The sequence below is a fragment of the Clytia hemisphaerica genome, unplaced genomic scaffold, assembly GCF_902728285.1.
Source record: "Clytia hemisphaerica strain Z4C2 unplaced genomic scaffold, Clytia hemisphaerica genome assembly, whole genome shotgun sequence".
NCBI lineage: Eukaryota > Metazoa > Cnidaria > Hydrozoa > Leptothecata > Clytiidae > Clytia > Clytia hemisphaerica.
Genome location: NW_027104090.1, coordinates 1,459,155 through 1,482,559, shown reverse-complemented (window position 1 = coordinate 1,482,559; position 23,405 = coordinate 1,459,155). Strand labels below are relative to the sequence as shown.

The 23,405-nt window shown below is 34.3% G+C and overlaps 1 protein-coding gene and 1 long non-coding RNA gene across 3 annotated transcripts in view; one reads left to right on the top strand and one right to left on the bottom strand.

Moving 5' to 3' along the window:
- Positions 1-1,875: 1,875 nt before the first annotated feature.
- Positions 1,876-3,426, bottom strand: LOC136812793 (uncharacterized). Its single transcript, XR_010847396.1, has 3 exons — positions 3,081-3,426; positions 2,612-2,740; positions 1,876-2,405 (listed from the first exon to the last, which is right to left on the bottom strand). It is a non-coding gene; the product is annotated as an uncharacterized lncRNA (long non-coding RNA).
- A 1,253-nt stretch (positions 3,427-4,679) lies between these two features.
- The window catches only part of LOC136812792 (lupus La protein homolog A-like), a 30,263-nt gene continuing 11,537 nt past the window's right edge, over positions 4,680-23,405 (top strand). Inside the window, exons 1-2 of one of the 2 annotated variants that reach the window (XM_067069317.1) lie at positions 4,680-4,737; positions 12,761-12,873. In XM_067069317.1, coding sequence (XP_066925418.1) covers positions 4,695-4,737; positions 12,761-12,873 — 156 coding nt within the window. In that variant the 5' untranslated portion in view covers positions 4,680-4,694. Of the gene's footprint in view, positions 4,738-12,760; positions 12,874-20,370; positions 20,602-23,405 lie in introns of those variants that run through there. The other variant, XM_067069316.1, reaches the window with a different exon arrangement.

The window sequence follows — 23,405 nt, the reverse complement described above, 5'->3', positions numbered from 1 at the left end:
AACGTTCATTTTTAAACTAGTGGTAGTTCAACCTTGGGTAAAGAAGGTTGTTGAATTTCAAGGCAAACGGAAAAGTCCTTCGGAAGATATGGGACCCGAAATACCCCTTAGTAGCACTTTTCTGTGAAATATCAAATCTCCAAATTTTTACTAAAAACGGGGGTTATGTTATCTTTTTTGAACAGTGCAATTAAAAGTTGGAAAGTGCTAAGTGTTGCTGCATTGGCGTTATTGGTATCATTGATCATTTCGAAACAAAGTGAATACACAATTTGATTGTTTTTATTGAAACGATAAGCACATTGAACTTATATTGCCTTTGTTATTTTTAAGTAATTAAAGAACTTTGCTACTTCCCAAAATTATATGCACAGTTTGGCAATAAGTTCATTATCGTAAAAAGATCGTAAAATGTGTTATAGTATATGACTGAAAAACTGTTTTATCATCACTACCCCCGTTTTTATTAAAAAGTTGGAGATTTGATGTTTCATAGAAAAATGCTACCAAGGGGTATTTCGGGTCCCATATCTTCCGAACGACTTTTCCGTTTGCCTTGAAATTTAACAATCTTCTTGAACTAAGGTTGAACTACCACTGGTGTAAAAATGACCGTTGTAGCATAAGTATAAAAAAAGCTCAATTTTTGCAATCGCAAATTAAACCGCTAAAACTCGCGAATTTTTCAACAAAAAATACATTCAAATATAGCGCTTTTGATTTTCTAAAAGAAGCAAAAACATTTCTTGCAATTATATCGGACTATCAAAAGTTACAGGCATTCTTGTTTCCACTGCCAATTATATCTGGACAGACTTTAATACTCCTACCCACTATCTCTTCTTTTTAATTACGGACTTAAGGCCACCTTGGGATGGGATGAGTATTTCCTTTGCATTTTCTACAGACTGAGACTTTTCTGAATTTCAGTTAATATGAAAATAATACACATTTTTTTATAAGGAACCTTAACTTGGCTCCGAGCTCCTTATTTCCCCCAGAGAATCTCAACCTCAAAGTTCCTTATCGAGTTCCTTATTTACTTGGCTAAGTTTGGATTTTCTAAGTATGTAACTTATGTATAAGTATAACAAAGGATGACCGTACAGAAAAGACGTTTGTTGAATGTTGTTTCATCAATATTTTGTCATTTACTTGTTTAGGCTTTTGTAAATGTGAGCAAATTCAGTTTAACTCTCTGTTCCTTAACTTATTTTCAGCCTCAGCAGTTCCTTAGCTACGGAGGCCCATTAGTGCCATTTAGATTATCCTTTAATTTTTTACCGATGAAACTAAAAAAAATGACGGCGGAACTAAAAAATTGACAACGAAAATGAAAAAAAATTGTTACTTCGTTTCATCGTCGAAAAAATTGAGAACGAAACTAAATAAACCAGCTGCGCTGGAAGCTCCGGCTTAAGTGATTAAAAGATACAAAGGATGAGTTTCTTAAGATAAAATGCGTGGATACTAAAAACCAGATACTAAGAATGGTACAGTGTGAGCTGTCAGATCGAATCTGATGTTTGGCTGGACGTTACCAATCTCCATAATTTATTATGGAGACACAGCCGTTCTATTGCAACAATTTTTTAATATAAAGCACGCAAAGTAGTGTTTAAAACACCTTGAGGAATATGAACTTTTCCCTGATCTGTTTTGAATATAATCATGATATATTTAAAATTTGAATGGACAAGATTAAGTCGTTTTTCATTCATTCCCTTACTCGTTTGTACCCGTTTCCATTGGTTTCCAATCTGTTTCGGAGTTGGTATCTAAGGATAAAATGAGCTAGCTGCGCTGAATATCACTCACAACTAATCGGAGAGAGAAGAGTAATTAGTGGAGTCATGGGAATCAAAGGGATAAATATTACAGAATGATTGACAATTTTTTTGAAACAAGTAAAATACTAAATTTAACAATGGAGAATTTTAAAAACATTTTATGACTCATTAAAAATATAGATTTATTTACATGAAAAGTTACAGTTCAATTATTTTGTCTATATAAAAAGGGTTCGTTTAATCATTCAGCTGGTAACAAATTAAAGTCTTTTTAATCGTACAAGTCCATCCAAGCAATGATTTTCAACAACGAATACAAACCAAACCAAACCAAGGGATTTATTTACGTTGATTTACATTGGTAGAGAAAAAAACACATAATTTTCCAATAAACTAAGGGCAAACCAATCCAGACAACAGACAAGCTAATTTAACGATGTAGTATTTTTTGATCACTTTAAATCAAGTAGAATTTTCTTGAAAACGTTAACATCAGCAACCTTTCCAATAATCAAATTTTCAATGAAATCTTTAAATGTGAGCAAACTGACGGTAATGTTTTATCCACAGTAAAAGCAACAGTATAACGGTGAACTACCATCTGTGATTCGAGATCTAATGCATAATAGAAAAATAGAGAATTCATTATGGAGCTAGAAGCACACTATAAACGGTTGGCAATGATTTCAAATGCCAATGCAGATCGATTTCAAAACAAATCAAAGTTCACGGTATACAGTAGAGCTCTATAAAAGTATATTTATAATATCTATCAAATGAACTGGGCAAATAAGCTTGAAAATAACTGAAAATTAAAGTACCTGATTTACAATTGAAGAACATCAATGTTGTTTGTTGTAGGGGAGAGCTGATATAATCATTTTGCAATTAGTGAATATATACATACATTCATGACTTGGTACTGATCGAGGAGTAATTTGGTCGTAATCCTGTAAAAGGAAAATGATTTTATGCAATTACATAGACAGGTAGCTTACACGTTTTTTTATTAGAACATACCCTAAGTGTTCTGGAAAGAAATTAAGAACAAGCTTAAGAACATTTTTTAGGCTGGAAATTTGCAAATAAGTCCATCTAGCCGAAATATTTGGTTTTCTAATAAAAAAATATGTACTCATTTTTATTTGTGCTAAACTAGTTATAAAAGGTTATAACACCTGAATAGCTCTGTAAAAGAGAAAAAAAATCAACATGAAGCCTGATACGATTGAGCGAGGAAAGAATACAATATATTGTTGTTGCTGTTCAAAAGACTTGCGATGCACTAACCTGTTTTTGTGTGTTATTTTTCTGTATATACTTTGATTTAGTATTTTTGGAACAATTCAACTTATGCATGATACCAATGATGATTCAAATTAACTGGCTGCTTCTTTAGATGGTTAGCAATGGATCCACATCAACAATCATTTCACGAACATAAATTCCATCACAATGACACCAATAACAATACTTAACCACAAATAATTGACGATTTTGACAAAGACGAATTCCATTACAATACTTATAAATCAATCCAATACAAGTCCAGCATTTTAATATTTTTGTTCATGTTATTTTAAATGTTTTGTATCTTAAAATAGTTGTTAAATGAAATGATTTTGTAAATTTAATAAACAGAAAAATAACTGAAGTATAAAATTTACAAAAATAAATATAATTTAAAATCTTATCTACAAATGCTATTAAAAAATTTGTAAAAATAAATAAATGCTTAAAATTACATAAAAATTTCAAATCCAAAAATATAAAAAATGCTAATTTTAAATCTTATCTACAAAATGCTATAAAAAAATCTAAATAATAAATGGCATAAATTTATATAAAAATTTCAAATCCAAAAATAAAAAATTTATTATATAAAATATCATAAAAAGTGACTTTAAAAGAGAAAAATATTGAGGAGTTAATTTTTTCCTATTGCTTCGAAATATTCAAAATAATCCTTGATGCAAAAAACTCTTTGTTTCTTCCAAATTAATTGCCTTTGTATGTAAATTTTCAGTGTTAAAAATATATTTTGAAGTTCATGAAAACCTTTTTTAATTATTTGCTACAAATCAACCTGCGATTGTTGTATATTTTAATCAACTAAAAATTTACATACACAGACAAGGTGAGAGCTGCAATGCCTAATCAAGTCAAAAAGAATATTGCACCCCCCTCACACCCCAATTGCCTATCCCATTGAATTAAGCTGACGGCTAGAAGTGAATCTTTAATCTTGTATACCGTAGAGTCGTTTAATATCGACATACGTCTTGCAATCTCGACATAGCTGTAGGCTGGTCTTCGAAATAAAAAATCAAACATAAACAAATACATACCAAAGTTATCAATCAATCACTAAATTGTTCTCTCTCTCTATCCACGTCACAGATTGTTAATATAATATGAGAAATGTGAACTGTTATTACTTATATTTGAAAAGAACACTTTAACGATGTAGTAATCACTAAAAAACTAATTAGCATGCTTTCAACGAAGATGCCCAAATCACAACAACATTTTGCACGCGAGGAATTTTTTAGTAGACCTTTTTACCGTGAACCGAAAATAATTAAAAGAACCCGGTTTCCTTATGAATTTGAAAAGGGACCGGGTGTGCTAGGTGCGGCGCCTAGAACTTTAACGCGGCCTCCTAGCGCCTAGAGCGTGTGCTTGCAATAAATAATAAGGAAATGGAAACCAGGTCGACTAAGCGCGCGAATTATTTTTATCACGTGACTTGAAGCGTACTAAAGTTGTAAAATTTTAATGATGGACACGAGAAAGTTACGAGGAAGTTTGCATGCTTTTCGTGTGTTGTGTAAAACTGCTTATAATTTGGCTGTTTTTTTAATTGAAAGGATTGCAATGTTTACTGAACTTCTAGTTTGATGGATGAACTTGTTCGATAAGAATGATACCAAGAATTTCATTCAAGGTTTGTTTTGATTATTTTACAGATCCGGTGTCGAGATTGCAAAACGTATGTCGAGATTAGACGATCCTACGGTAAAAAGCATGCGGGTCGCATAACTTTGGTACGATTTAACTTGCTTCAAATCCAACCACATAGATTCACTTCTAGCCTTCGGCTTCAATTCATTGGCCTACCCCCACCCCCTCCCTCCCCAGATAAGCAGGCTAAGTAAGCTATATGGTTATGCATGTTTGAATATTTAGGAATTGTTCAATAGAGTGAAGCAAACTCCATCATGGTCTGAAAAATATATATCTTTTACAAAGCATTGTACTTCTTTTTTATCTAAGTAAGTCTTTTTCAAATACACATGATCAAGAAGACCACCTGCCAAATGAGTAGGTTCATTCACTATCAGTTTGTATGATGAGAGCACATCAGCAAGGTCTTCATTTGCAGCATCCAAAGCATCGATATTGAAATCTCCCAGGATAATCTGTACTTCATCATATAAAAGTGTTCTCAGTTCTTCAAGGAAAGTATTTCTTGAAAAGTTAGGTGGCTTGTACAAGAGTAGAAGTGTAATAGGTTGCTCACTAAATGTCTCTTTTTTAAACATTATCTGTGTATAACCAGCTGCTTTTTGGCATTCTAAAATTTCTATTGAAGAATTTGCACAACATGCAGTGTTTTGAAATCTATTGACTGAATTATTATTGTAATCAATTTTGAAATTTTGCAAGGATTCATCAATGTCATTTGTTTCACTTGAAGGTGACAGTTGAGTTTCAGTAAGGCATATCAAGTCAGTGCTGATCAAAGTATCTGAATGAACTATGTCAATGACATGTTTTTTGAAAGATCTGATATTTAAAAGTGAAATGTGCAAATGTTTACTGGAAGTCAAAGCAGGTGAAAAAGTTTCAACTTTTTGCAAAGAACCTTCTCTCCTTAATCGTTCATATTCAATGCCTGCTTCACTGTTAACACGGATATGCTTTCTATTGTATTCACCAATCAGAAATAACCCATTTATATTTGTCACTCTGGATAAATTTACATACATTTGGCCTTCATTGAAAGCTTTTTGAGCAAATAATTCAAAGCTTACTACTGCAGATTGTAGTGTTAATCCTTGGACTTTATGACTTGTACAGGCATAAGACAAGACTAGAGGAAATTGTGTTCTTCTGACCATCAAAGGTTTTTCTTTACTTCTTTTATTCCTTTGTTTCCTTGTGTTGAAGGTACATTCTGCTCTTTCAATCAAAGTCCAACTGTTTTCTCTACATACTTGATCTAAATTTGATCCTTTTTTACCTGCTTTTGTATCATCAAGTTTAACATAGATACCTGATATCTTATTAATTGAATCAAATTTAAAACCCATAACTGTTCCAACTTGACCATTAACCAGTCTATCTGTTATATCAATGTTTTTGGAAATTAAAATGCGTGCACCAACTTTCAATTCAAGCACACGAGCTAGACCACCTGTTTCTCTTGCTTTAGCACTTTCGATAAACTTCATATCTGAATTTGTCAAATGTTTTGGCACCTCATCTTGTGCAGTAATCAAATGCGTTTCAGTTGATAGCTCATTAAGTTTCTTCAAATTGTAAGCATCAACCGGTTTGTTTTCTGCAAAAATATGAGTCACGTCTGCTGGGTAATTCGGGCTGTCCTTAGATATGAATCTTGATTTCAAAAGCTCTTCTTTTTCATCATCTAGTTCACCTACACGAATTTGATTCAAAAGGTCAACAAAATGTATATCATCTCTTTGCCTCATAACTTCAGTTAATTCAGCCATTTGGAAACTTCTCCACAGTTCAAACCCGTATAATTCATCCATAAGAGAAGGTCTATCATGGGATTCACGTTTCTTATTTTCATTGCCATTATTGGGATCTTTTTTGAGAATAGGAACTTTGTAAATTGGATCCTTAAAAATAGGCGGAAGTTGATATAAATCGCCGCATAATAAGACTGACTTTCCAGCAAATGGCTTTTTCACATTAAATATATCACGTAACCTTTGATCAATTTTTCTGAACAAACGATTAGGCACCATAGAAATTTCATCAATCATAATTACTTCAACACATGCAAGCTTTTTTTGCAAATTTGCTTTAGATGAACCACTCAATGAAAAAAACTCTGTTGTAGGAATGATCAATCCTGTATGAATAGTAGTTCCATTCACATTGATTGCTGCTACACCAGTTGGAGCAAGCACTAGAATTCTTTCTTTAGTTGGTTCTCCTCCTCTGTACATTAGAAGTTTAGACAAAGAATGATAAATGGTTGTGAGCAAATGGCTTTTTCCTACACCTCCACCGCCGGTTAAGAAAATATGAAATGGCTCAATATTTTTTGGTACTTTTGAAGAAAGGTTCTTTACAAAATCTCTTCCCCATTTGTGAACAAAGTCAAATACTTCTCTTTGTTGATGATTTAAAGATCTTATGCGCACATTGATTTCGTTGTCTGGGAGCAAAATTGATTCCATTGGAATAGCCGCTCTAAGGCCAGAAGTGTTATTGTTACTTTCATCCTCTGACTCATCTTCATTGTTTTGATTTCTACTTTGAAGCTCTGCATTTGTATCGTCATTTTCCTGTTGCTCATAATCATTCATATTGAGTATCAAGTCAGTTCTGTATCGTTCTAAGGCATCATCTACCAAACCGGCATATGGTTGGATCAAAGCTCTATTCCTTTCGATAGTTTCAATAACACCAGGTTCTAGCAGCTTTGCAGTGTAAGTCTTTTCTACTTCTGACAGCAATTCATTTTCATCGTGGAATGGCAAATATAACATCAGGAGATGGTGTGCATAATCTTCTGGGTTCTTGTTTCTATTAGGTTCATAAAGGCGAAGGACTAGTGGAACTTTGCGACATTTAAGTTTACCTTTCATTGATTTTAATTTAATATTCTTCGGATAATTATTTGACGGATGATTAGATTCTACCAAATTATCTTCAAGCTGATTAGGTTGACAATCATTTTCACTGCATTCCTCATAGACAACAGTATAAAACCTTAAAAACTCTGCATAGCACATTTCAGCAACGGGTTTGTAAATTCCACTTGTATCTTTTGGTCTATCACAATATCTATCTAGCATATTCTTTTTGAAGATTGAAGTGCTATCTTCGGGTAATTGGCTGATTTCATCTTCACTGAGACACATTCTGAACCTTTTTTCTGGGACATTGGTATTTGCAAAGGTTACACCAGGGTAAAGTTTTCGAAGCCATAATTCTGGCATAGTAAGATAGACAGCTTCTTGCACAGATACTTCTCGCTTTGAAACATATGCGTGCGCAACAGATTTCATTTGCTCATACTTATCACCACCGTTTTCAAAGGCGTCTTGAACAGCTTGAGTCATGGCATGTGACACTTCATCTTCACTTTTAGAAAGATATGCACACATATAAGTTGCAGCTTTGTAATAATTAAACACTGGCTGAATATCTAGATTTGCCTGCCATGCTTTGAGTCCTTCAGTAAGTAGTTGTTTACAAAACATGCATTTGTATCACGCTTTAAGTAAATGTGAAAGTCTTCATCTTCAGACACTGAGAGAGCATATTCATAATCACTTTTTGGAATATCTAATTGAGCAAGTACTTCATCTATGCTAGGAACTGGATTGTAATTTTCTTCATCCGGGTTGAAAAAGTTTCTTTTGTCTGGATTAAGGTTGCTGTTAATATAATCTCTTACTTTAGATAAAACTTCTTTACGCAATGCAAGTATGGTTTCCTTTTCCTCGTGCGACAATTCTAGTGGCAACGGCTCAGATACTATTGTTTTCTCAGAAACGAATTTACCAAAATAAAATCTGCAAGGAGTATTTTTATATTTGCGACATGTTTTTGAATGGCGATGTAATTGATAAGTTTTTACAAGGTTAAATAAATCAGGATCTTCTTCTTGAGATGGTAAGTCAACTTTGATTATCTTATCAAGAAACTCTATGTATTCTACCTTTGTTTCTTTAGTTAGTACTGGTGCATTTAAGATCCAAAGAAATGAATGAATGTGAGGACTACCACGAACTTGGAATTCGACACGGATAGCGTAAAAAGTGGTTTTACCAAGAGGGCCATCTAATATGATTGTTTTAAAAAATACTTCAACTCTGTATTGAAAATGTCTAGCCACAAGTACAGGATTACTATTTAACAATTCACATCTTTCATGATAGGAAAGATTGTCTATGAATTCATCAGTAACATTTTGACCCTTAAGTTTGTAAATAATAGAGATCAGCTCGTTCCATCTAAGATCAGCGCAACTCAGGGTATTAAAGAAAGTTGGTGGACCTAGTTGTTTAACCATGGCTAAAACTTCTTGTTGAAATTTTTTCCAATAAGCTGGTGTTCCTTTGATAGTACTCATGAAAGCAAAAGCCTTATCATTTGCAATAAATTGCTTCACTGTTTCTTTGAAATTTTGACTAAACATGCCCGCGCTTAAATTAGAAGCAGAAACCTTTTTCATTGCTATATTAATTTGATTTGATAGTCTAAGTTGCTGAAGGACAGAACAGGCATAAAAAATGTAGTCTGGGTCAGATGCAAAGTTTTGCTTTTCATTCAAAAGCCTTTGATTAAAATACTTGGACGGACTAAGTTTAACATCACGCTCAACTTTGTAACCAAATTTGCCTTTCGGAAATAAATGAGGATGAGCAAGCATCTCACAATTTTCATCGTACAGAATTGAAATAGGTGTTTCGCCTTCACCAGGTGCCAATGTTAAAATCTCATTATCAACTTCTTCAGATTCCTCATCTTACATCAGAATTTGTTTCCTCCATAACATTTGTAGCATTTTCTACCATTGACTCGTCATTAATGTTATTAATATCAATTTGTATATCATGATAGAGAGGATTGTTTTCTTTCAAATAACTGAGTATACGTTGAATGAAATCAGGCCTGATTGGTTCAAAAACAACATGTCCTCTATATTCTAGTTTTCTTTTCAGTTTGACGATGAGCAGACCGTTATCAGTTGTACTTCTTGGTAACGTATTAGCAACATCTTCAACATTGATTGGCACATTAAAAATAGACCCTTTAAGTTTTGGAAACTGGCCTTTAGGCATTATTGCAATCTTTTTGAATAAAATTCTGCGCGAAATGAGAATCTTTTTAAGTCTGCGAAGAGTATGAAATTCTTTTGGTAATTCGTCAAGCGAAAGCTTGTTTTTGACAGATTGGCAAGGTAAGTCTCCTTTCTTAAGCTTGTTATGACATGTCTTGCAAATGTACAACTGACCATCAAAAGAAACAACTTCAGAATAATAATCTTCTTCTGGCATGTCATACTTATCAGCAGAATATTTGATAACAGTTTGTCGATAAAGACATCTATTGCAACAAACACAATAAAGACATCTATTGCAACAAACACATATGTAAAATGGACCTTCATTAACAAGTTTTATAAATTTCTGCACTAAATTTTCTTTGTGTACTTTCTTTCTACTTTCAGCTATCTTACCTTTGTTTTTTTTATAATAAACTCTACCTTGTTCATTAATTTTTTCTTTGTTTTGGGAACGATAGTTTCTGTTATTTTCCTGAATTTTTTCCTTTTTTTGGGAACAATAGTTTCTGTTATTTTCTTGAATTTTTTCCTTGTTTTGGGAACGATAATTTCTGTCATTTTCTTGAATTTTTTCCTTGTTTTGGGAACGATAAATATTTTTATTTTCAATAAGCACTTCTTGGTTTTTCTGATAATATGTTTTGTTTGTTTCTTTACGTGTTTTTTGATATTTAGTAGAATGATTTCCATCACCACAATCGTCAAGAGCAGCCAACGACGGATATTTCTCAAATATCTGTACTATTTTTCCAGGAGAGAGATTTTAGGGAGAAAATCCAGGAACAGTTTGCTTAACGAACAGACATGAAAATCTAGGAGGATGTGAATTTTATCAAAAGGACAGGCACCAATTTCATTAAAATATCTGTTCGGAAAATCCAGGAGCGTTTGAAAAAAGAACACATCAAATTTTCCAGCAGAACTCTGTTGTGTTAGCAAAATCCAGGAGTAATCATGAAAAAGAACACATATATTTTTCCAGTAAGAACATTTTGGGAAACAAAAAGAGAACAAAATTACTTTTTTCCAGGATCAATTTGTATAAAACACATGCATTTATCCAGGAGCCCGAATTTCCTCATCGAACAGACATTTTTTCCAGGAGCTAAAATTTTCTCATATAACAGATGTACTTTTCTAGGAACCAAAAGTCAAAATAACAGATGGTTTTTTCCAGCCCTGGGAACGCTTCTGAACAGTTATTTTGTGTTTTCTAGCCGTTGGCTGCTCTTGAATCGTTTTTCCTTTTGCGGGTACAATTTCTCAAGAATGCCGAAAAGTCTAGACAGGAACCCGTCTGCGTATTTTTTTTAAATCTGATGAATACTTGACGGGTCAGAGCTGTGAGTCCGATTTTGGCCTCAAAAAAATTACAGTGGGAAATTCGAATTTAGCGCTGTCCTCACTAACTAAAATAAAAACCAAATTTCGGAAGTTGCGCTTTCTTTAAGAAAGTGTGACCAGTGAAGCAATAACAGGATTTGATTGGCTGTGTTTTCAACCGTTATTAGGATATGGGAAATTCAAACTGTCAGCCCATACCATGCTATATATTTCGCCATCAGTATATAGAATAAGAAATCATAGCATGGATCTCCAGGCTACGAAAAGTCTTGCTGCAATATATTTTTTAGCTCTTCTCTTAAACCGTAAATTTGAACAAATTGGATTTCAAAGTGAGCACTCTCATTTTCCATTTCTACTAAATAAAAACATTGGATATATTTTTCAAGTTCGAAAATATTATCAAATTTTAATAGACACGACTTTCCATTTGATGGTTGAAGCAGTCCACGTTCATTTCGACTATGAGAGTCAAAGATGAAATAGCCTTGAGTTCGACTCATAATTGCTATAGTGAAATTTTTAATAATCATTAATGCATTGAAATCTAGATTTTCAGAGGAACTAAAAGGGGTACGAAGTAGTGGATAACCATCAATAAGTTTAGCTTCACCATTTGTAAAATTCAAAAAATTAATGTCAGTTACAATGCCGTTTGTTTCAATGAATCGCGGCATTTCATCAACAGAAAGATAAGAATTAGTGTTTAATTGTTTGTACAACTTATCTCCTTCGATTAAGATTTTGTCAAGGTCTGTTGTCTTCCAATTAGAAACATGTCGAAAATTTGACCAAAAAAGAGCATACAGACAATTTACACTACATTGTGTTCCAGCCGTATTTCCAAACGATTCCTCATTTGCTTGGTTAAATGAACCTAAAACAGCCTTTGAAACTTGATACGCTGGCATTTTGGGACGCTTGCTAGTATTTTGAATTGCTAAGTTTTCGTTGAGTGTTAGGTTGATGCTTTCAAAATTAACTAGAACAAATGACAGATTATGTAGGTTGTGCAAGTTATGCAGGTTGTGTAGGTTTTTCAGGTTGTGTAGGTTGTGTAGGTTTTGCCGGTTGTGTAGGTTTTGCAGGTTTAGCAAGTTAAGCAAGTTAAGTAAGTTAAACAAGAGGATGCAAGGAGCTCGCATGCAACCTCCCAGGGTGTAGCTGCTTGTCTGATATATAACACAGACAAGCTTATGCTATCTTTTATTGATAACCAACAAGTGAGGTTAATTAACCAGTGTACACTTGCTGCTATCGTTTCGTTTTTTAAAATGACTAATATACAAGGAACTAAAAAGATTTGGAGAGCTCTGTCTTACCCAATAATTTGGAAGAAAGTACAAGCGAACTGCGACAAGCCAGCAAGCCACGAAAGATATCCCCAAGTCGACAGAATCATTTCTCTATACCTTATTTGCAGATGATACTTGCCTGGTGGCTCGTCACAGTGATCTCAAGGAACTAGAAATCTTGGTGAATAGGGAGATGGAAAATGTCAGTAGGTGGCTGATCAATAACAAGCTTTCTCTGAATATCCTTAAATCCTGTTTTCTTTTGTTTACAGAGGAAAAGAAGGACAATTTCAGTATCAAGCTTGAAAACACTGAAATTGTCAGAATGGAAACAGTGAAATATCTTGGTGTGATGATTGACGATAAACTTGAATGGACAGGGCAGGTAAATTATGTTTTAGGAAAAGTTAAGAAAGCCTCTGGTATTTAAGAAAGGTAAGCTATTTGGTTTCGAACTCTATCAACCGTGTTTTATATTTCAGCTTCATTCAATCACAAATTCAGTATGGACTGTCTTCATGGGGGTCACCTTCAACGAAGGGAACAGCTCCTATATCTAATATAATCGAAAAAATAATACATAATATAAATAAACATAATCCCGATGGAATTGATGACTTTAAACCTCTAAATCTAAACAAACTATATATCATGCAATGTTGTAAACTCATTTACTCGTATGTCAAAGATAAAACACTCCCAACCTCATTACATTGCTTATTTAATCGTCCAGACCACATGCATGGGACTAGACACGCAGACAATCATGGTCTCTTTAATATTCATCTTTGTGATGCTAATTTACCAATCTCCTTCTATGCTCCGCAGTTTTGGAACGATTTCTGTCACCTCACTCGTGATACCTTTTCCATTGAATCCTTTACTACACATTTAAAACGCAATCTTCAAAACTCTGATGACTAGCTAGTAAACTTTTACTTTTAACTTTTTACCAAGTATCCAAGCTCTAAACTTTTACTACCGTAACACTTTCATTGTGTTCTTTATGTTCTTTATGTTGAAACTTAACATATTCGTATATTTTGTTTTCGTTTTTTCGTCGCATGACGTTTTTTATCCAACATTATCTATCAGTTGTAGCTGTTAAAAAGCTATTTTTATTGTTCATATCCTTAAAAACATGTACCAGTGGATACCCCTTAAAACCCACAATAAAAAGTGGTACCCTCTATCTCATTGTTTAGTTGGAGTGTAAGGCTGAAACTTTTTGTGTTGAAAGTACGTTGTCTATGATTGTCTTCCCTAGCAGTGATGTTTTGTAGAAAACAGTTTTCAGTTTTTCACGAGGAAGTGAAAAAGTGCAGTTTTAGCTATTTACCCCTTAAAACCTACAAAATGGTTTTTCTCGAACAACTTTTTACAAAAAAGTTCTTTTGACCTCAAATTTTGAACAGTGATTCACTGTAAAGTTACTAATGTTATGAATATACCATTAGTACCTAAATGATCTCAAAAATATGTGTTAAAATCAAAATACCCCTTAAAACCTACAAAAATAAGGCTAAAAACCACAAAGTCCGACCCTTGCTAACGGGATACTCAAGCTGATGGATTCAAATTTGGTGTTGCTTCGTGATTCAATGGTTCAAAGACTTGCTAGAAGTTCATTCCCAAAACAATATTTTCATTTTTCAGGATTTCATGCCCATAATGCAATTGTGTGTGGTTTTTTCGTCAAAAACGGCTACGAAAGGCCAAAACCTTCATTCGCTTCATTTTTGACCTATGGTTCTAATGTTTTTCTAAATCTCCATCAAATTTGTGACATTTTGGTATGCAACATGACCAGGTTTTGAGAAAGTCGATTTTCAGATTTTATTGATCATCACCATAAAAGTGCTTTAAAGTAGAATTTTAAGGGCCTGTCATTTTCGTTGGGGTCTATTCACGAAGATGAAAATGATTTTTTCATACCTACCATAAGTATAGGTATCTAAAAAGTATAGGTTTTATGACCTTAAATTCAATTGTGTAATTTCTAGGTCCAAAAAACCTGATTTTTTGAAGGGATTTTTGATAAAATTTTGAATAACTTCGAATTTTAAGATACTTTAGCATCTTTAAAATCCTTAAAATTTGGTATTTTATGAAAGAACATTTATAAGAGGTTGTAAAAAAGTGAAACATACCACATAAAATTAAATCTGGTAGTTATGAAAGCCAAAAATGCAACATTGTGGGTTTTAAGGGGTATGTGGTTTTAAGGGGTATCCACTGGTACATAGTTACCAAATATATAATATTTCCCTGGCGGCTTTGAAAACCTCCTACAGGTTACATTGCCAGGCGATAGGTTGTTTTGTAAGAGATGTTATGATATTTTGAGAAAAAAAAAAAAAAAAAAAAAAAAAAGATGTCAACACGAAACACGAAACAGTATTGGCCAACTATTAAGGCCGCGCGCAAGTGGAGACCGGCCTTTAGGTAACTAATTCAAATTCAATGTTTTCTTACTCAGTTTTTCGGTAAAAATGGCGCATTATAAGGGAGATAAAATGTGGCTGATGCAATATTTTAGCATTTTAGCGCATCGAACGCAATTCATATCCCGATACCACGAGTTATTAAGATCGGGAAAATCGGAATTTGTAAACAAACAAAAAATGTCTTGACCGTCGTCGTCGGACGAGAGAGAATTTAAGGCTCCTAGGCCGGAGCAAAAATTGACGACGAAACTGAAAATAAATTGTTACTTCGTTTCGTCGTCAAAAAAAGTCAACAACGAAACTAAAAAAAAAAGAAAATGGGGGCCCTGACGGTTTCAAAATAAACATTGATTCTGGTGGATTCTGAAGATGGATTTGATAGTTCTGGTGAATGCAATCCTGGTGAAGATGGTTCTTGTGAATGAGATGCTGGCAATGATGAACCAGAATGTGATGGTGGAGATTTACGAAGTACAGTATGTGGCCCCCAAAACGGAGGTCATCATTAAAATGAGAATTCTCACTTGTAGATTTATCAGAATTAAACGATTTTTTGTTTATTTTGAAAGAATGATGGTTATACTTGAAAAAGAACATGTTTTTAATGGTTTGAGACAGATTCAAAATAACATATTTGCGTCTGAAGGAAATATTTTAACACCAAAATTAGATCAAAATTGCACATAACTCACTCTAGCTACTTGGATATTGAAAATAAGTTATAAAAATGGGGTATAGGAAACTTTCTACACTTAATGCCGTTCAGAAAATGCAGATACATCTGTGACTTTAGACGATGGGTAAAAGATATAGCATCTTAAAGGTCAACCAGTATTTTGGGGCCCTAGAATCAGCATTGATAAAACCGAAAATTCTAAATATGAGAAACAACAAAAAATCTTTGAATTCCATTCCTATCAGCCTGAAATAATAGTTTATAACAAAAAATTAATATTACATATAAAAATTTTCGCTGAATCAGCAAAAATGGCAAATTCTGTCATTTTTTTGCAAAATGTAGGAGAAAAATACCTTTAAAAGCTTAATATTTTCAATTTCAGTTAAGCTGTTTTTCTAAAATTTTAACAGCATATTTCATACATGAATGGAACTATTTTCAAAAGAGATTTGTTTTCAGAAACTTGATTAAGACGTTGTTAAATCAAAATTGTCATTTTGAAAATTTCTGAATTTTCAGTTTGGACTTTGCATCATCGAAAATCTTGAAACATTTTATAAAAATCATAAATTTTACATGCATCGGGTCGTAAATTTAATGGAAAACACAAATATGTTCATAATTTCTCCCCTTTTTACCACTGGGCTTAATAATTTGATTTTAACTACACCTGCGTTTTGGGGGGCCCCAAACCTGCGTTTTGACAACCAGGGGTATACTGTAAAAACTTTATCAAACAAATTTATGCCCAAAACCCTCTAAATCACATTTCCAAACTATGGTCAACATTTTGTATTCATATCTTAAAGATATCTCGAGAAATCGCTAAAATTGCAAACCTTCGTTTTGGGGGCCCTTAGAAAAAAGCTACCTATCTTTAAGCGATTGAAAAATACTGTTGAAAAGAACTTCCCGGAAATAAAGTAGAGATGTTAAAGTTTTTCATGCAGCAAAAAATTTTGTAAAACCTCTTTTCCTCTAGATTTGAGAGAAGTTTTAAATTTGATCGACGTTTTGTGGGCCACATACTGTAACAATTTATTTTCAGTTTCAACATCAATTTCTCAGTTTCGTCGTCAATTTTTTAATTTCGTTGTCATTTTTTTTAGTTTCGTCGTTAAAAACTTAAAGGAAAATCTAATTGGCACTAATTGACTTATCAGATCCTTAATTTTTTTATTTCTCTTCGATATCGTTTTTTCCTAAAAAAATGACCTCTTCAAATTTATTTCAAATTAGGTTTTTTTTTCTATTTTGAAGTGTTATCTCGGCTTTCATATTTCAACACCCCAGACTAAAGATTTTAGAGAAAAGTATCAAAGCTTTTTAGTTGAGAGCAATATTCGAGAATTTTCATATTTTGCAAATTATTGATAAGAAACTTTTGTGATTTAGAACACCATGTTGTTGTATTGAAGTTAAGCTTTTCGCTGAACTCATCTTGCACTGTTGGAATGCACGGATGTGAAAGTGCTTCAGCCTCGTTTCACCTGTTCTTATTGGTTAGTTCAATATTTTTTCCGCAATAGTTCAGTGTTTTAATTTTGTCAATTGTTGTTCTTACTAAAAACGTTAACTTATTATTATTCTTATAAAACTTACTTTTGTTCAGCCTCCTTTTTTCATATAATAGATTTCTTTTTTCCATTTCCACCACTTCACATCTTTACACGCAAAGAAGGAAGAGGGTGTTTTAACATTTTAACACTAGCAAGATCTTCTGAATCCTAAGTCAACGCTAGGTCATACTACACGAGATTTTTTGAATCCGTAATGGTGCTGGAAGTAACGTACGAACATATTTTTCTACTGGTGATGGTGACATTGGGAACGATACTAAACCTTTTGGTAATTATAACTCTTCTCTTTATGATGAAGAAAGACAATCACGAATTACGTAATGTTATTTTAATGAGCTTAGCAGTATCCGATATGCTTCCAGCTTTGTTCGGTTTTTCACTCGAGTTAACATCAACAGATGATATTATGTTTTGCAAAATATCGGCATTTGCTGTGACGTCATCCTCGCTGAGCTCTATCGTGCATATGGTGCTTTTAATGATCGAACGCGCGTACACTATCAAGTATCCATATCGAGCGCACATTGTGCTAAAAAGGAAAAGTATCATGGCTTGCTTTGTCAGTATAGCTTGGATATATGGTACTGTTCTCGGCGTTTGTCCTTTGCTGGGATGGGGTAACTACACGCATGAGGGCGTCTCTATGAAACGCTGTAGCATTGACATTAATATGAATACATGGAGCGTCACAACATACAACTATTCGTTATTGTTACTAGGCTATCTCATACCGATAGCCGCAAGTGTAGCTTGTTACGTCGTCATCAAGAAAGAATACGGAAAACTGTCAGAGAAAGCCGTGCGCTACCAAGGAAAAAGTTCCCTCATGACGCAACATACTATGGACATTCAAAGATCGTTCACACTTATGTTTTTAGTCATGCTCTTAGCTTTCCTTATTTCATGGACGCCATATGCACTATGCATAATTTACAGACTTTGCCATGGAACCGTCTCGCCCTTTGTATTAGACATTTCAGCATACTTCGGGAAAAGTTCAATTATCTTCAATCCAATCATATATACTTTGATTTATAAGAATTTCAATAAAGCCTTGAGGCGTGTTCTTTCTTTCCACCCTTGTCAAGACACCGCCAGACGAAGAACACAAAGTAATATCATCAATTGGAACGGAATAACTTTAACAGATGAAGATATAATAAAGACAGTTTAAATACCAACACTAAATTCCTTTCAAATTCATATTTCATACTATCCCTCAAACAATCGATTATTTTTTCAGCCCCCCCCCCCCCCAATTCAACAGTGCAACCTAATGAGACTGGTCAAATTGCGACAGTAAAACAACCTAAAAAAGTTATTTTCATGTGAAAGCATTTTTTTATCCCACACAGACTTCTGCTCTCTCTCGCTCTGCTCTTCTGCTCCCCTCAATCCCACTGGAAAATTTGGCCAGGTGGGAAAACACGCCTAAATTTCAGCCCCACCGGGAAATTTTGTTTCCGTCCCAATCAATTTGAACTTTTTTGGAAAATATTGCATTCCAAAGTCCCTACCGGATTTTTAAGAATATAATTTCTATCCCCCGTTTGGATTTTGATTAAGATTTTCATTCCTACTACTGGGGGGGGGAGATTCCGCCAAGACTGTGAAAGAGACAGGAGGGATGCCTTCTTGGAAAACTCCAATTAAGAGTCGGAAAAATAGGAAGATTTCAATTATTTGCGCCCCATCGAAATTTGGTCAAATCAGTCCCAATATGGGTCGCAAAATTCACAAAATCCAATTTTTCTTCCTTTTTAGTTCTACTAAGGGTTTGAGGCTCGAAAGCTGGCATCATCCCCACCCTGTCATATCCCGTACGTAAACCTAGTACCCCCGGGAATGGGCTAGCTTTCGTACTTCAAACAAATTTTGGCGATTTTCGATCTGGTCAGTATTTTAAACAATGTTTTAAGGGATTATATGCTATTATTCAAAATAACTTACGTAGTCAAACCGCAAACCTAGGTTTATAGTGGTGGCGTACGATATTTCGACCCTTTCTTCTTACGAATTTCGGTTCGGAAATCGGGCAAAATTTCTTCGGTATTTTGGAATTCTGAAAATGTTTCGGTATTGAAAATCAATGAATTGTTTTTGCTTCAAAATTTCGGTATTTATTATAAAGTTTTTATCCCCCTTTTTCGGAATTCATACATGAAAAATCAAATTTGATGAAAAACTAGTCAAAACGAGGGGAAATACCCAAAAAATTGGTATCGGAATTTCAATCATTTTTTTTACGGAATTTCTGAAATTTCGGAAAAATTATTCGGTATTTCGGAAATCTCAAACCCCGTACGCCTCCCCCCCTAGCCTAAAAATCCAAATCCAGGTGATAAAAAAATTTTCCTTTTGACAAAAGGTGAAAAAAATTCTTCTTTTGAAATTCACTTCTCCTTTTGTTAAACAATAGAACCTATTGTTTGTTTTAAAAGGAAAAGAGAATTTGAAATGGAAAGGAAATTCTCCCTCAGAGCCATCGTACCCAAGCTTTAGAGTACAAACCTACTAGCCCACCCCCACCTACTACGTTAATGACTGTAAACTTAGGTTTACAGGCCTTTACAGTCTCTAAACCTATGTTTACACATTAACTTAGGTTTGCAGGGCTGCAAACCAAGGTTTAGAACTGTAAACATAGGTTTCGAGACTCCAAACCTAAGTTTACAGGCTGCAAACCTAAGTTTAGAACTGTAAACCTTGGTTTGCAGTCTTTTTGTGCATATTGGTTTCCCGGGGGGGGGGGGTACTAGGTTTGCGAGGTGACGGGTATGTCGTCCGAGCCGAAAATCGAAAATCGACCCTTTGAGAGACAAAATTTTGGTGATTTTGGGACCCTTTGCGAGACTTTTTCCAAAATTTTGGTCCATTTTTTCCAAATTTTGGTTTGATTGTCACCAAATTTTGGTCAAAATTTTTGGAATTCGTGACCCTTTGTTTGAGAGAGAAATTTTTGATTTTCGTGATTTTGATTGGAACCCTTTCAGAGACTAACTTTTGAATTTGTATCCCTTTGAGAGACTTTTGAGGAATGAAAAAAGGTACCCTTATGGCTCGCACATACCCGGCACCCATTTTGCCTAAGTACCCCCCCCCCCCGGGATTGGCTTCCATATTTTTCAATAAATTCAAACTACTGCGTAATCTCCATAATCGGGACGGTGCCCCAGACATGCGGGTAGAAGTAGCACCGGAACATGAAAATATTCAATGAAACTAAAGTGCCGAACGAGCTACATCGTTCATTTTTCAAATCGAAAGTAATCAAGCAACACGTGTGTACCAGATATTTCTTGTGGCTCATCTTCTTTGACCAAAAAACAACAAACATAAATACAATGACTGAAAACAAAGTTGAAGAAACATCTGATCTTGACAAGAAAATTATCAGACAAGTTGAGGTATCATAATTATTCATTTATATACTTAAACCCCGGAACCTCCAAGCCGAAAATCGAAAATCGACCCTTTGAGAGACTTTTTCCTAAATTTTGGTCCATTTTTTCCAAATTTTGGTTTGATTTCTACCAAATTTTGGTCAAAATTTTTGGAAATTGTGACCCTTTCTTTGAGAGAAAAATTTTTGATTTTCATGATTTTGGGACCCTTTCAGAGACTAACTTTTGAATTTGTACCCCTTTGAGAGACTTTTGAGGAATGAGAAAAGGTACCCTTATGGCTCGCACATACCCGGCACCCATTTTGCCTAAGTACCCCCCCCCCAGGACTTAAACTAAAAGCTTTGCTGCAGGCAAAATGTAGCTAACTTTTTTTGTTTTTACAGCTAGACAGACACAAAATTTCAGCGTTCTCCGTAGCCTGGGAATCCAAGCTCATAATCTTAGAAAAAACAAAAAATACCTCACCTCACAAAGTTCTAAAATTATAGAGCTTGGTGCAGGTAGATTAGTCTGGCACAGAATGTTATAAACAGTCTGTGTGTGAACCCTTGAATTGAATTGAATTGAATATATTTTCGCTGCAACACAGCAGGATAACCCCTTACAAAAAAAAAATAGATTTCTCTAATACAATGGGGAACCTAGAAGAAACTGAAAAATTATTACAGAACTAAAGAACAAATGAATAAACGATTATCATAATATTAATAGTGACACAAAATAATGAATATAAGAAATATTTTTACTTTTATTTTATGAAAATTTCTTTGAGTAGTTTTATCTATAAAGTTCTTCCTGTTACACGACCCACCCCCTCCCACCCTGGGAAAACACACTAAGCTCATGCACACACAATTACGCACACACACACACACACACAAAGATTATTTGTTTTCAGCTTTGTATTTGTCTAAATAGAATTTTGTAGCTAAAGATTTTAGTTCATCAGTATCAAGGTTGTGAAAATCAGTGTCAGGATGATTTATTAGTAACTCATTCCATTGTTTTGACGAAAGACGAGAGAAAGAGTTAAGTCCAAAATTTGTGGTTTTGACCGTTGAAAGTTTTAGTAGTTTAATAGCTTTGCCCCTGGTGCCAGTTTTGTGATCAATTTCATCAAAATTAAGTGTTGATAGGACATCAGATGGAAGATTACCCTGGAGGTATTTTTGAATAAATAAGATATTCATTACTTTCACCTGATCAAAGATTTTGAGTAATTTAAGTTCAGCAAACAGGGGAGTGGCAGAAGTTCTTGGTTCACTAAAGGTCATGAGTCTTAGTGCAGTGTTTTGAAGAGTAAGAATTCTATGTGTGACAGTATTGTCACACAGTCCCCAGAGTTGACTAGCATAGCGAACATGAGAAGCAAAAATTGCATGATAAATGTTTAGAAGGATGTGAATTGGAACATAGTGACGAAGTTTGGATATTGCCCCATTTGCCCTTCTCAATGTAGCAGCAACGAAAGAAGTATGAACCTTCCAGTTTAGATGATTGTCAAGGTGAACACCCAAATACTTCACACTCTTACTTGGTGATAGAATTTTCCCGCAAAGCTTAATTCTTGGAATACAGTCCATCTGTCTCCAAGGGGAACGAAAAATAACAAACTCAGTTTTGCTAGCATTCAAAGAAATTTTGTTGGCATTAAGCCAGCTGACTAAAACTCTGAGATCAGCATTAACCCTCCCCTTGTTGACAGACTTGCTGAACTTTGGAAACCCAGGCAAACACACATAATCAACTTACCATAAAAACTCTTTCAGAAGCTCTAAAGACTTTCAAAACTACTAAAAACCACATCAAAACATCAGCCACATGTATTTAGACTTCCAGCCAACAGCCATTTTGTTTCGAAATGAATCTATGTTTTCATTTTCATTTGTTTTCCTTTTTTCTGCAGAGTCAGCTTTTTCCATAAATTATGCGCGCGCATCGAAATTATCAAAATGTGCGCGAAAGTACTGCTAAGTAATACGCCAAAAGCTGGCCAATCAGGCCGAACCTGCATTGCAGGGAAAAATGTCCCTGCAGGCGAGTTACCTGCGCCAAGCGTTAAACAAGCAGCAACAATATCATAAACTAGACTGTGAAAAAAGTTTAACGATTGGATTCCCAGGCTACGTCCTTCGTTGCAGTGTGCAGGGTTCGAATTATAAATGTTAGGAGCTTCGCTATCTTTTTTCCAGTAAACGAGGTAAAAAAGGTGCGGCGCAGGCGAAATTTTTTCACTGTTTGCCAAGCATTTTTAGTTTTTTGCGATGTTGTTTGAAAGAAAATGCGAAAGTATCTTCAATGCATTTCTCGAGAAAAGCGAAGTAAGACTTGAAATAAGTGGTTGTAGACAAAGCAAAGTAAAGTGGAGTTTTGAAGTAGAGAGTAGATAAAGCAATAGATAAACGAATGAATAAAGTTGCGAAGTAGCGAGTGGATAAAGCTAGATATAAACGAATGAAAAAAGTTGCGTGGTAGCGAGTAGATAAAGCAATAAATAAGCGATTGAATAAAGTTGCGAAGTAGCAAGTGGATAAAGCAAGATAAAAACGAATGAAGAAAGTTGCGAAGTAGTGAGTAGATAAAGCAATACAATAGATAAACGAATGAAGAAAGTTGCGAGCTAGCAAATAGATAAAGCAATAGATATACGAGTGAAGAAAGTTGCGAAGTAGCGAGTAGATAAAGCAATAGATAAATGAATGAAGAAAGTTACGAGGCAACAATTTGATAAAGCAATAGATAAACAAATTAAATGTGTGGATAGCAAAATAGCTGTTGTCTTTTTAACTTCGCATTTTTGAGTT